Here is a 14,435-nt window from a genome sequence, read left to right as displayed (position 1 = left end):
ACAGGATATAGATGCTGAAGACTTAAAAAAAAAAACTCTGATGAAAGAAATAAAAGACAGCCTAAATAAACTGGGAGATAAACCATATTCATGAATTATAAGCCTCAATAAAGAAAGCAATTCTCAAAAAAGTGATCTTTACATTCAATTCAGTTCCAGTCAATTCCAGTAGGATATTTTTTTTTTTTTTTTTTGGTAAATACAGACAAGCTGATGATAAAGTTTATATTGAAAGGCAAATGTACCAGAAGAGCTCGAAATACTTTTGATAAAAAAGCATAAACTTGAGAGAATCACACTACCTGCTTAAAGACTTGTTGTAAATCGACACTAACCAGAATAGTGCAGCATGATAAAGGGACAGAAACACAGATCAATAAACAGCCCAGAGACAGACCCACGGAGACATGGCCAGCTGCTTTTAAACAACTCTACTGCACTATAAACGGCATATTTTACCATTCACCCACTAAGAGTGTACACTTCAATGGTGTTCAGTACAGTCAGAGACACGTACAACCGTCACCAGTCAATTTCAGAACATTTTCGTCACCAGAGAGAGAAAAGCCCATCCCCTGGAGCCACCACCCCTATAACCCTCACCCTCTCCCCTGACCTAAGCAGTCATTGAGCTACTTCCTGTCTCTCTAGGTTTGCCTATTCTGGATGCTTCAGGCAAGTGGAACCACATGTTATATGGCATTTTGCAATTGGCTGCTCTCACTTAATACCTTCAAGATCCGTGTGCCAGCACTTCTGTGCCCCTTTCTACAGTTGTGCATCACTCATCTATTCATGCATCCGTCTATTTTGGGTTGTTTCCACCACAGCCAATTGATTTTTGACAATTCAACAGAGAAAAGGAGATCTCATCAACAAGGGGTCCTGGAGCAACTGGAAACTCACAGGCAGAAAGCAAACCTCCACTTCACCTCCCGCCTTAGCAAATCACCTCTGCTTACATCCTAGATCTGAGAGCTAAAAAACCATAGAAAGGGGCTTCCCTGGTGCCTCAGCAGTAAAGAAGCTGCCTCCCGATGCAGGAGACAGGGACTGATCCCCAGTCTGGGAAGATCCCACATGCCAAGCCTGTATACCACAACTAAGAGCCTGTGCTCTAGAGCTTGTGCTCAACAAGAAGCTCGCGAACCGCAACTGGAGTAGCCCCTGCTTGCTGCAACTAGAGAAAAGGCCCATGTAGCAATGAAGACCACGCACAGTCAAAAAGAAACAAATAAAATCAGATAATAAATAAACTGGACTTCATCAGAGGAAAAACTTCTGTTCTACAAAGATCCTGTTAAGAGAGTGAAAAAGAGAAGCGCCAGATTTGGGAAAAATATTTTTAAATCACATATTCAACAGAATACTTGTCTCTATTAATAGAATATATAATAAACCCTCATTATTATATATAATATTATGAAAACAACTCAATTTAAAAATAGGCAAAAGATTTAAATAGGTATTTAACAAAATGCTGCATCTATCACTCACAGATAAATTTTTTAAAAGATTACACACTGCATTAAAAATCACAGTATTAATTTTAAACATCCATGTTACCTATTATAAAGACAGCCCTATTACGGCCTCTGAAGTATCTCATGGATGAGTCACTTGCCAGTTTAAGCAGCCACCAGCAAACAGTTGCGAATTAAAGCTTTTTATGAACCAAGAAAATGACTGATGAATATGGTAACAGAAAACAACTCTCTTCTATAACCTCTGCCTTTTATTTCTCAACTCATATCTCAAACTTATAGCATAAAAAATATTTACTTTTCACAGATTCATTCAAACCCATTAGACTGAAAAAAGGTTAACTTGAAATTAGAAGGGAAGGTTTAGGGCTTGAAGAATAGAGAACAAAGTGACACGAAGAAGTTGATGCTAGTCATGTTTCCAGTGTCATCATTGCAGTTGCCATGGTGTTTCCTATCAGTTACCGCAGGACTCAAGAACCTCTTTCACTTGGATCGCCAGTCAATTGACAGTGTGGCCAGTCACTGCCACACCCTTAACACTGCATCACAATATACAAACCTGTGCACAGGTTCAGAATGATGTTTGGGGTTGACAGTCACAACCTGAATCCCCAAAGCAGTACCTAAACTGATCAAAAAGCTAGCTCAGTCAAAATTGTGACACCACTCCATACCCACGAGGACAGACACTATCAAAACTAAGAAAAACAAAAGGTAACAAGCGTTACCGAGGATGTGGAGGAATTAGAGCCTTGTGCAGCACCAACTGGAATACTAAATGGTACAGCTGCTATGAAGAACACGTGGTTCCTCAAAAACTTAAACACAGAGGGAATTCCCTGGCTGTCCAGTGGTTAGGACTTGGTGCTTTCACTGCTGGGGGCCCAGGTTCAATCCCCGGTCAGGGAACTAAGATCCCACAGGCTTTACATCAGTCAAAAAAAAAAAAAAATTAAACACAGAGTTACCATGATTTTATAGGAACTGAAGAGCCTCTTGTTGAAAGTGAAAGAGCTCAGAGTGAAGAAGCTGGCTTAAAACTCAACATTCAAAAACTAAGATCATGGCATCCAGTCCCATCACTTCATGGCAAATAGATGGGGAAACAGTGCGAACAGTGAGAGACTATTTTCTCAGGCTCCAAAATCACTGCAGATGGTGACTGCAGCCATGAAATTAAAAGACACTTGCTCCTTGGAAGAAAAGCTATGACCAACCTAGACAGCATATTAGAAAGCAGAGACATCACTTTGCCAACAAAGGTCCGTCTAGTCAAAGCTATGGTCATGTATGGATGTGAGAGTTGGACTATAAAGAAAAAGAATTGATGCTTTTGAACTGTGGTGTTGGAGAAGACTCGAGAGTCCCTTAGATTGCAAGGAGATCAAACTAGTCAGTCCTAAAGAAAAATCAGTCCTAAACATTCATCGGAAGGACCGATGCTGAAAATGAAGTTCCAATACTTTGGCCACCTGACACAAAGAACTGACTGATGCTGGGAAAGACTGAAGGCAGGAGGAGAAGGGGACAATAGAAGATAAGATGGTTGGACAGCATCACCAACTTGATGGACATGAGTGTGGGCAAGTTCCGAGAGTTGATGATGGAAAAGGAGGCCTGGAGTGCTGCAGTCCTTAGGGTCGCAAAGAGTTGTACACAACTGAGAACTACCCTATGACCCAGCAATTCCACTTCTGGGTAAGTACCCCAAAGAACTGAAAGCAAGGACTTGAACAGCATTTGTACATTAATGTTCACAGCAGTGTTATTTAAATAGTCAAAAAATGGAAACAATCTAAACATCCACCAACAGATGAATGGATAAACAAAGCATGGCATACACAAACAACAGAGTACAATTCATTCTTAAAAGGAACCACATTCTGATACAGGCTACAACATGGATGAACCTTTCGAACACACTAATGTTAAGCGAAATAAGCCTGACATAAAAGGATAAGTATTGTATGATTCCACTTAAAACAGTCAAATTCCCAGCGACAGAAGTTCCTGGTGTTGCCAGGGGCTGGGGAGGGGAGGTTGGGATGGGGAGTAATTATCTAGCAGGTACAGAGACTTGGCTGGGAAGACAAAAAAGTCCTGGAGATGGACTGTGGTGATGGTCGCACAGTATTGTGCATACACTTAAAAACGTTAAAAGTGTACATTTTGTTACATATTATTTTACCACAATTTAAAAACTAATCAAAACCTAATTTGGGAAGAAAAGTTCAAAGAGACACAAAAGATCAAAGCCAGAAAACAAAAGCAACTCAGGAAAAAAGTAACACTCAGCAAAAAGGATCATACCCACTATTTTGACAAATTCAGCCTGTAGTTAGGAAAGAAGCGTGATGAGGTCAGTTACTTGGCCCTGAAGTATCCAATGTAACAAGGGGAGAGTTATAATGTGACTAATGGTATGTTTCCTCAAATATAAACATTGTACATTTACTGTGAATAAAAAAAAAAATAACCATTGGAACATCATTTATTTAGAGCTTTAAGCTGACAGACAGAGACCATTTCACCAGAGTTATGAATTAGGCTTTAGTTTATTTTGAACATTTTAAGACATCTTTTGAGGGAGTTCTAAGTAAAATGGGTTTTCCCACATAAGCCGCTATGGCTCGTAAGTAGGTGAAAATGTGTCTGCATTTCCCAGGAATGTGTTTTAACATTACACATTTCACAGCAGATCTAGGCTTAGCCAAGGTCTGCTGCAGAATGTGCTGAAGCACAGCAAACTCAAGTTTTGCTTTTTGGAACTTTCTAGAATTTTTTGCCCTGAATATTTTCAGTCTATAGTTGGTTTAACCCACAAATATGGAGGGCTGACTGTACCTCGTTATTTCTGACTTTACCATTATGTGTTCGTTTATCCTAGGACTTGCAGTTAGTTGCTAGATTATTTACTCATTTATAAAATGAAAATAACTATTTTCCTCTTTCCCTATTAAAGAAATTCTTTCAGGATTTAGATCTATTTTAATTTAATTAAATAGACCTAAATGAGCAGATGCAAGCTATTATATATAGGACAGATAAATAAGGTCCTACTGTATAGCACAGAGAACTACATTCAGTATCCTATGATAAACCATAATGAAAAAGAATATTTTAAAAATGCAAGTGTGTTTGTGTGTATATATATACTGACTTTGCTGTACAGTGGAAATGAATACAACATTGTAAATCAACTAGACTTCAATTAAAAAAAAAGTTAACTAAACTAACATGTTTTGCCAGTTATCTGGAAGTCAACTACTACCAAAACTAAACACGAATTTCCTTGGCTCTTAATCACAATATAACGAGAGAGATGCATGAGGAGTGATGGGAACTTACATTCTGCAAGTGAGAGCACAAAGTATGCACACAGCTACTTGGAAAAATAATTTTGTATTATCTTAAAAGCTGAATACACACATACCCTAAGAACCACTCATTTTGGTCCTGGGGGTACATATACTGGAGAGACACACACAAGCTAGAAGAGACATGTAGACAAACGTTCAAATCAGTACTGTACATAAAAGCAGTAAACTCAATGCAATCCAGCATCCAGCAATATGAGAATACCTGACTGTGGTGTCATCACACAGTGGAAGGTAACATCACAGGGAAAATGAGGAAGTATTTATATGAAAGGACATGGATTAATCTTAGAGGAGTGCAAAGTGAAAAGAGTTACAGAAGACTTCTGAAAGTAGAGTAACATTATCTATAAAACTTAAAAGCAGGAAAATAATAAGGTACTGTGAGAAAATTGACTTGGTGGCAAAATCATTTTTTAAGTATATGGAAATGACACAGATAAAAACCAAAGTAAGGAGGCAAAATGCAGGGACTGAGAAGTTATGGGATGTTCTCAGCAACAGATGCAATGGTGGTGCATTCACGGATGTATAATTATTTTGCATCGTAATTTATATAAAACTATCTCATATTCTTGCGTGTATCAAATATTCCAATAATTTTCCAAAAGGCACCCATGTCCCAGTCCTGCACTTGAGGGTACTGAGTCAACTGCTTTCAACAGTCAAGATGTGTCAAATGAACACAAGTTTATGCCCTTAAAGGAGTTAAATCTCATAAAAAGTTAGTGCTATGTGCACAGCATTTGGCTCTGCTATCGTTATCAAAAATATCAGAACTTGGACACTAGCTTTTATAATATTTCACAAGTCTATATGAAAATCTAGCCTTTCAATATTATCCTCCAGTTTAACCTGATACCAAAGCTTCTCTAGAATATTCTTTCCTAAATGGAAAATATCTAAAATTTCAAATGAAATTGATCAGAAATATTGGGAACCAAGGCTTACCCGCTGATAATTCTAATATCTGATGTCCATGGGTTTTCAAATACTGTTTTACATAAATCTCAGTTTAAGGAAGAAAGTGCACAGTGCTTCCATCTACCAACAATGTACTTCCTGGATGAAGTATTTTCTACATAGAGGTGCTTAGGGACATGTGTGTGCCTGCGTGCTCAGTCGCACAGTTGTCTCCGACTCTCTGTGACCCCACGGACTGTAGCCCTCCAGGCTCCTCTGTGCACAAGTAATTATAAAATTATTGCTATTCTCAACGCTTTAGTTTACTTTCTGTAACATGTTACACAGTGTCAATAAGAAATGGATCTTGGCTTAGAACATATATGAAATAGTGATCATTTTCAATAGTCTGAAAATCAATGAGAACCTATAGAAACAAACAAACAAAACAAGCAAAAGCAAATGAAATCACATTCCATCAACAGAATCAATAATGCACAATGAATGCAAATATGAAAATGTCAGCTCCGGATGGGCTGTCTGCTTCTTCGTCGCTGCCTCCCCAGCACCACTCAGCAAATGTTTGCTGAATGTGTGAAGCTAAAGAAAAAGGTCAGGAACTTCTTTTCATTCTGAGTACCAATGATATACCCTGAGTACCAACGATATACCTGGCAAAACACCAACAGAAACTCTTGATCCTCACCATCTCGGGTACTGGAACCTTTCAACAAGCAAGTGTGCAGTAACTTCAACAGCAACTGCAGGCATCTGTCAGTTTTCAGCAAGGGCATGTAGGCATTTGTACCAAACTTCACAAGGGCATCCAGGAGAGGATCTAAGAATATCCTTAACACATTCTGTGTCCTCCGCTTTTCACTAGACATTAAAAGACATGCCCAAATCAAGCATTTCAAAAGCATAAAGAAACTGTCTCCCACCTACAGTTTTGGTTAGCTAAAGATTCCACTGGATGGAATTAACTCTTAAGGACGACCTGTTAGGACGGGCCTTTCCACTCGTGCTTTCTCAGTGAGCGCAGCAATTCACTGGAGAAGCACAAGGAACAATACACGTCCTTGGTTTTGGGAACAAGTGTGAACAAAATCCTAGATCCAATTTATCAGCAAATTAAAATGCTGAGACCTCGCTTCTATATTTCAGAAAAAAACAAAACAAATATATACTAGTCAAGGAAATGAGACATGTTAACAAAAAAATATAAAGAACTAAAGATTTGTGAAAAACTGTTATAACCAACTTTAGTACTGAAACTTTGTCTAGAAAAGAGATTTTCATTATATTGAAATATACTATTTAAGGAAGCTGCTTTTTGCAATAATTATAATCTGGTGACAATCTGTTCATATTTCTCAAAATATAAATGGGACTGTTTTATCATTATTACATTATTTTTTAAAATTTACATATTTTATAAAAGGGTAAAATCCAGTATCTGTCTTTACTTAATCTTATGCTAGGACCTTACAACCCACTCTTCTAATATTCTTACACAAAACCAGTGATTTGTGCACACATAGTTGTGTTTCTTTTTTAACTTCTGAAGTTTAAAACTCTGGCACTATTAATTTATTGTTAATTTTAAACATTTCTTGAAGTATGTTGCCATGTTCTAATTTTCTCCTTTAATAAGCTGTGATCAATTCCATACCAATCACTGAAAAGTCTGAATATGGACTATAAACAGGATTAGCCTTTTTTTTTAAAAAAGCTTTTTTTTCAAGTTTAGAAACACTTACCTATATTGACTCTTCATTCTTTCTACATCTATGGCCAGCAACACCATCATAGCAACAAGCTTAGCTTCAAACCAATCAGGCATACAGCTGTTTTCTCCTCCTTAAATAACAATAGTTAAGGTTTGCAAGCATTAACAAAATCTTAAGAAGATGGTGTTTCAAAAATAAAACAGTTAAATGAATATGTTTTATCAGTATTACATGAGAGAAATACAGCTGAGAAGAAATACAGAACACCCCACAGCCCGGTTCATTTTTATACACTTAAATGTGAACACAGACATTTCTGCATGCCAAGTGCAGACCAGGCACTGGCCACAGACCCAGTGGCTGCTATACTCGTGGAATTCACAGTGCGGAAGAGGGGCGCATTCATCAAAGAATATTCAGAGAAATGTAAAATGACGATAGCAGTAAGTGTTCTAAATCGTGCAAGCAGAGTGTATACTAGAGAGTAAGACAAAGTCACCCTGAAGAAATGACAATTGGGCTGGATACAAAAGCTAGGCAAGAATGAGGTAGGGGAAGGGAGGCACGACCCTTCCAGGCAGAAGGAAGAGCCTGTCAAGGCCCTGAGGCAGCAGAGAGCACGCCACGTTCCATGAAAAGGACTGAGGGAGCACCAAAGACCCCTTACAGGAACAGGCAGGAGCAGCCAGGGACTTTACAGGCATGTGAGAGGTTCTGTCTTCATCCCCAAAGCAAAAGGAAGCCACTACAGGTCAAAGTGAATGTATACAAAGAAGGGGAGAAGACTTCTGTAAGATCAAAGTTTGTATATTAGACAGATTTTTCTAGGTATAACGTGGAAAAGAGACTATAGAGAAAGCTAGATGCAAGGTAACTGGTTAAGAGGCAATTCCGGCATCTTGGATGAGAGGTGAGAGTTCCCTAAAATGGAACTGGAAGCGGATGGAGTGGATAGATAACAACGGCTTTGGCACCTCAGACTCCTGTCTGAACCTCAGGTACCCTGCTTATTAGCTATGGGAGCCTGGAACAGCCAACTGTCCTCTCAGAAAGCTTAGGTCATCTTCTACAAAATCAAACTAAATAAACCTGTGAGTTTTCTTGGATTTATTATAAAAATTAAGTAATATATGCAAAGTTTCTAAAACAATTTTTGGAAGAACATGGTTAAATGATAAAAATCAGTATTTTCCTATTCCTGAAAGCCAGGTAAACTAAAATAAATCATAGCTAGAGCTCCTTTTCATTCTATCATGAGATGATACTCTTCACCTCAATTTCCAAGAAAAATTTAGTTAATCTAGTTTCCCAGACCAGTGGTTCAAATACTTAAAACATATTTTAAAATATCCTAATATATATTGGGAGTAATTTATTTTGATACAAATTTGTTAGAATAGTATAGAAGACAGACAATACTAAAAACACACTTGCATGGAGGATAATTTAGTTTAAAAACACAACAAAAGAATAAACTTTATTGTATATTATTCTTTTAAAATGTTATAAATACCATTTAGTGGTCAATAAAAAATGTGTATTTTTTAGACAATCTAAATGTTGGTGCTTTCCAAAATAATTTAGTAGGTTAAATTTACGTGTTTTTTATGAGTGAATTATTGAAACTTGTTCTCTGAACCCTTTTTACTCACATTAGTGCTTTATATCCCACTGCTGCTAAGTCACGTCAGTCATGTCCAACTCTGTGTGACCCAACAGACAGCAGCCCACCAGGCTCCTCTGTCCCTGGGATTCTCCAGGCAAGAGTACTGGAGTGGGCTGCCATTGCCTACTCCGTTATATCCCACACTTACATATTAAAAACTCATCATTAACGAAGACTAAACCAAAGTACCAATATGCTACTCAGTTCCTTACATTTTCTAGCAATCATATAATGAGATACCTTTTGACCTTCCAGGAGGTGGGAGTAGGGTAGGGGTGCTATTTGAGAATGCTTCCAATCACAGTGGCACTTTTTGAAGTCCTAGACAATTTTTCACTTTGGATAAGTGAAAGGGAAGGTTGTAAATCAGTTTAGTGGGTTTTTAAAGATTCCTGATTTTAAGGAGAGCCACAGGACCAGGTCAGTAACAACGGAGCGCCTGAGCACTCAGTGGAGGGCACTCTGGCAGAGTTCTTCCTGAGCCTTCTGCTGCCCTACGAAGAGAAAGCCAGGCTGCGGAACAATGGTCTCAAACCGCAGCCTGGTCAGCATTCCCCGAGAGCCTGTTAAAAACACAGCGGGTAAACCCCACACCAGAGTTTGCTTCAGCAGGTGTGGGACAGAGTTTGAGAATTTGCAGTTCTAAACAGTTTCCAGGTGATGTCGATGTTGCCGGTCTGGAAATCATGCTCTGAGAACCACTGGCAAAGAATTCTTTACACCTTTCCCTCTTCTCTCACCGAGGCTGGAAAAGTATAGGCAAGGACGCTTTTAAAGAAATGAAAGGTCACTGGCTATCTTTAGTCATCTTAATGCAAGTTAACCCTACTACGAATTCTAAAAACTGACTGTAATTCTGGAAAATGCAAACTAGTGTCAGAAAGCATGTCAGGGTGGTCTGTGGATGCAGAGGAACAGGTAAAAGCAGGAGCCGGGGTAACAAAGAGGCGTGAAGACACTGGGGTGTGATGGCTATGTTCATTATCTTGCTATGCTAATGGTTTCATAAGCAATACACAGAGGTTAAACCCATCACACTGTATTAAGTTTAAATATGTGCAATTTAATGTATGTCAATTACATGTCAATAAGCTGTTTCTAAAACTGGTTGTACAGCTGTAGTTTATACTACTTTGGGATTTCTCCTATCTTCAGGTATCTTGCTTATACTTTAAGTAGGCACCCTTTCTGATGAACTGTGTAAGTACAAATTTCTCAATATATTTCACTTTTTGGTTGATCTCAACAATTCCAAGTTCTGACACACAGTTACTGCTGTTTGCGAACTGTCTCACTTTCTCTGATTCAGAAAACCTGCTCTGAAAGTGCTCCATCACTTTTGCTTGTTGATGATGCTGGTTTTGTGTGGTTTTAGTTGTTGCTGCATTGTTTTGTTACATATCATATATATGATATAGTACATATATAGCTACCGAATATATATCCATCCTCTCTTAACCACCTCTTAACCATTCCAACCTGGGCTCCATACTATAGACAGACACTGATGGATGTCTATCTGCTTTCAAGCTCCCTGGATGTAACTTCATCCAAGCCTTGCAGGGTACTCTTCCCCTTCCACCTTAATTTCTATTCACTTATTAGGTGTCACCTCATCCGTGACCTCTCCTGATCCCCCACAGGTCTACAAGTTCTGGATCAGTAGCCCTGACCCTGGGGCCCATCCCAGTGCTTATGGCTTTCAAAGCATTGTGTTAAGATTAGCTGTTTACTTATCAATTCCCTTGTTGGCCTATGTTCTCTGAGGGCAGAGGACATATCTTTTATCTCTGTAACTCCAGTGTCTGGCACTTTGAAAACACTTGACATACAATTGTTGAATAATCTGTGTAAAATCTAGCTATACTGACCATATGAAACCCAAAGAAAAAAACTACTTTAGGTGTAAAATTTGATTAAAAAATGTTTGAGCTGATGATTTTTTTTTATAAAAACAAATCTGAATGTTACATGTATTTTATGCTCAAAAATTCAAGCTAAATCCTGTTTGCTTTGGAATGTATTGCCTTGTTCTGAAAACTGCCCAGTAATTGATAATCAAACTAAAATTGTATTAAGGCACTTAGCCAAGGGCATTAAGAGTCAAACAAAAACATTACACATACACACACACACACACCTCCTTTGCACTTGAGATTTAAGTTTTTTAAAAACTTAAATTATATTAAACAGTTTAAGTCCCAGAAATGTTAAAGAAGAAACTCTAAAAATCTTACATTATCCAATATTGAATGATTTAGTCAGACCTGATGCTGTTACAGACTGAGTTTTAAGACAAGTTATATAGATATTTCAGGGAGTTTAATCTATGCTCCCTCCAGTAAGGACTAAAATTTATTCACTTTTATAGGCCAAGTAACAGTAAACTTACTAGACAATAAAGACAAAAAAACACAAAAGCAAAACGTTCCGAAAAGGACAAACAGATAAACTCATGTATTTTGGAAGGATAATTATCTGATCATTTAAGACCTATTCCATAATCAGATTAGAGAAATCAGGAGATGAAAATGACTTGGTCTGAGACAAAGCTAGGAAATTGAAGACATGTTAAATTCAAAGACGCCATTTACCCAAATTATCACTAATGACTTTAATGATGAGGAAGCATTAGAAATGTAGAAAGAATCCTAATTAATGAATCTGCTAATAGTTCTTCCCTCAATGTATTTGATCTTTGTTAAGTATCTGGTAAAAAAAGAAACCAACAAAACTGTTCTTTCAAATATAATTTTTTTCTAAAATTACTTTTCATAATCAGCTGACACTAAATGTAATGCTTTGAAAACAAACAAAAGATAAACATATTTATCTACAAATATTTCCACTAAAAAGGCTTCAAACACACATCTGCAAAATCTAGCTGACAAAGATTCAGTAATTGTAGAATAAATTAATAAATTTATTTGTGTTCAATTCCTACTTAGACAACTTACTAGTTTCTCAAAACATTTAAGACAGTTTAAAATCTCAAGTTCTACAATAGATAAAGTGCAAGTTAGAAAACAGTATTTTTACATAACATTTATTCACATTATTTGGCTGAAATACAAGTCTGACATCCGTAAATCAGCATATATTTGGCATATATTTTCAATGTGAAAAAACAGTAGAAAGTTCTTAGAAAATGTTTTGGTTACATCAGTCCATAAAAATGATCTCAGACTTACCTTCCCAGGCAGGTGACCTAATATACTCTTGCACTAGGTTCTTGACATAAGCATTTAAAGAGGAAGTCTCGTGAAGTCCAACAGAGCTACAAGTTGAGGACTGCCTGAAATAGCTTTCGTTAACACGCAACCAATCACAGAGCTGAAAAAGAAAACAGTTACTATCACTTATTTTGAAAGTCTAACTGAACAAAGGGCTGATAATTTCCCTAATTAATTTTCTTTCTTCCACAATAAATTGAATTTAGATAACTGAACACAACAAAGTAACAGAATGTTTATTGTCATGATTGAGCTTCACACACAGTTCATACAGAAAAAAATGTTCATATGTATGTATGTATGTATGTGAGTATATTCACATACGTATGTGTTTTCTAAACTCCTCAAAGAATTTATAAACTTCATTAACAGGCAAGAATTTTTAAAACATCTAATATAAAATGTACATTTTGATAAGGTGTTGTAAAGAACATCTCTATGAATAATAACACATTATGTAAAACAAATTACAACCTTAAAATTCATTTCATCTTCATATACTAAAACAAGGATTTATTTTTGAGAGAATGTAGAATTTGAAATACAAGTTATAAGGAAAGCTCCTACCCTCCTTGCAAGTTTATCTTCTATCATATGTGCATTTTAAAATATAGTTGATCCTTGAACAACATGGGTTTACACTGCAGGTTCACTTACATGTGGATTTTTTTCCAATAGTAAATACTATGGCATTTCATGATTCATGATCCTGACATGGAGGAATCATGGATATGGAAAGCAGTTTCTTAAAAAAAAACTAAACACATGCTTATTATATGTTGAAACCGACTCAAATGAGTTAAAAAGTTATGGTCACACAAAAATCTGTAAGCAAACGTTTATACCAACTTCACTCATAATTGCCAGGACTTTTCTCCATCCACTGCAAGACATTTAGGGTTTCACGACGAGCGAGATGCAAGAAGTCAGAAGAATCACGGATCACCAAAATGTCATGGTTAGGAACCTCAGTACATGTTTGTGTCGCTGTTGTTGAGTCTAACATCACCAGTACGCCCAACACATCTCATCTGGAATCTATATCTGCCCACTAACACTATCTTCTCTAGAATAGTTCCATCTCTATTTCAAACACTTTCTGTCTCCCACTTCTCCCACTTCTAATAGCATTATTGGTTAGGTCCACTCAAAGCAAATAAACAATTTTTAAAAACCTCTGTTGACAGATAACAAAAAAGGCCAGTAATGAATTCAACCGGAAGCAATTTTTCACAAAGTTTTCAAAGACCTCATCGTTATTTTCAGTCTCACCTGCATCCACAGTGAGGTTCCTCGCCCTAAGGACTCCTCCTGTCTCACTGACATGAGAAAAGCTGAGATATCAGAGAGCGACACTTTCTCCTGCGGGCAGGGCAGTTTTAAAAAATTGCTCATTTACGAACGTTTAACTGAATGAACATCACTGTAAAACCAGTCTAGCATTTTATTTAAAGTAGAATACTATTAGTTAAACCAAGAGCTATATTTTTAAAAGGGAAATATTCAACTTTCAAAATGAAGAGTTTGATTATAAACAGCTAACCATTATATAATATGAAAGATTACTAAAATCGAGATTACTATCTCTGAGATAAGGTGGTCACAATCTAAAAGCAAAAACCAGAAACATGCTATAAGAAATTACTTGTTATTTACATCAAAAGTGAATCTTAGTTTTTCAAACCCACACACACAACCCTCAGCCTTCAGAAAACCACCCAAATCTTTTCATTCCCTTAAGGTCACACATCTGCAATTAAGACACCCTGCTCTAAGTCTGGGGTTGGCAAAGTCACTCCAGCCTGTTTTGTGAGTAAAGTTTTACTAGAACACAGCCCCCTTATTTGTAAATGGTCTACGGCTGCTTTTGAGTTGCTGTAATAGAGACTGTATGACTCAAAAAAACCTAAAATATATCAATCCGGCCCTTCACAAAAAAGTCTGCTGACCCCTGTTCTCAACAATAGTGTGTTACTAGAGCTCTGTGAAAAATAGAATAAGCATGTTCTTTGAATGTCCAGTTCCTGGAAGATGTACAG

General features: G+C 37.2%; 1 protein-coding gene across 1 annotated transcript in view; it reads right to left on the bottom strand.

The window, feature by feature from the left end:
• The window catches only part of TARBP1 (TAR (HIV-1) RNA binding protein 1), a 60,803-nt gene that overhangs the window by 31,072 nt on the left and 15,296 nt on the right, over window positions 1–14,435 (bottom strand). The window contains 4 exon segments of the mRNA XM_020886108.2: window positions 6,474–6,646; window positions 7,528–7,627; window positions 12,355–12,496; window positions 13,669–13,758. Of these exon segments, the coding sequence (XP_020741767.2) occupies window positions 6,474–6,646; window positions 7,528–7,627; window positions 12,355–12,496; window positions 13,669–13,758 (505 nt within the window).

This window comes from Odocoileus virginianus, chromosome 7 (genome assembly GCF_023699985.2).
Source record: "Odocoileus virginianus isolate 20LAN1187 ecotype Illinois chromosome 7, Ovbor_1.2, whole genome shotgun sequence".
In the NCBI taxonomy this organism is placed as follows: domain Eukaryota; kingdom Metazoa; phylum Chordata; class Mammalia; order Artiodactyla; family Cervidae; genus Odocoileus; species Odocoileus virginianus.
This window is presented reverse-complemented; position numbering and strand designations above follow the sequence as displayed.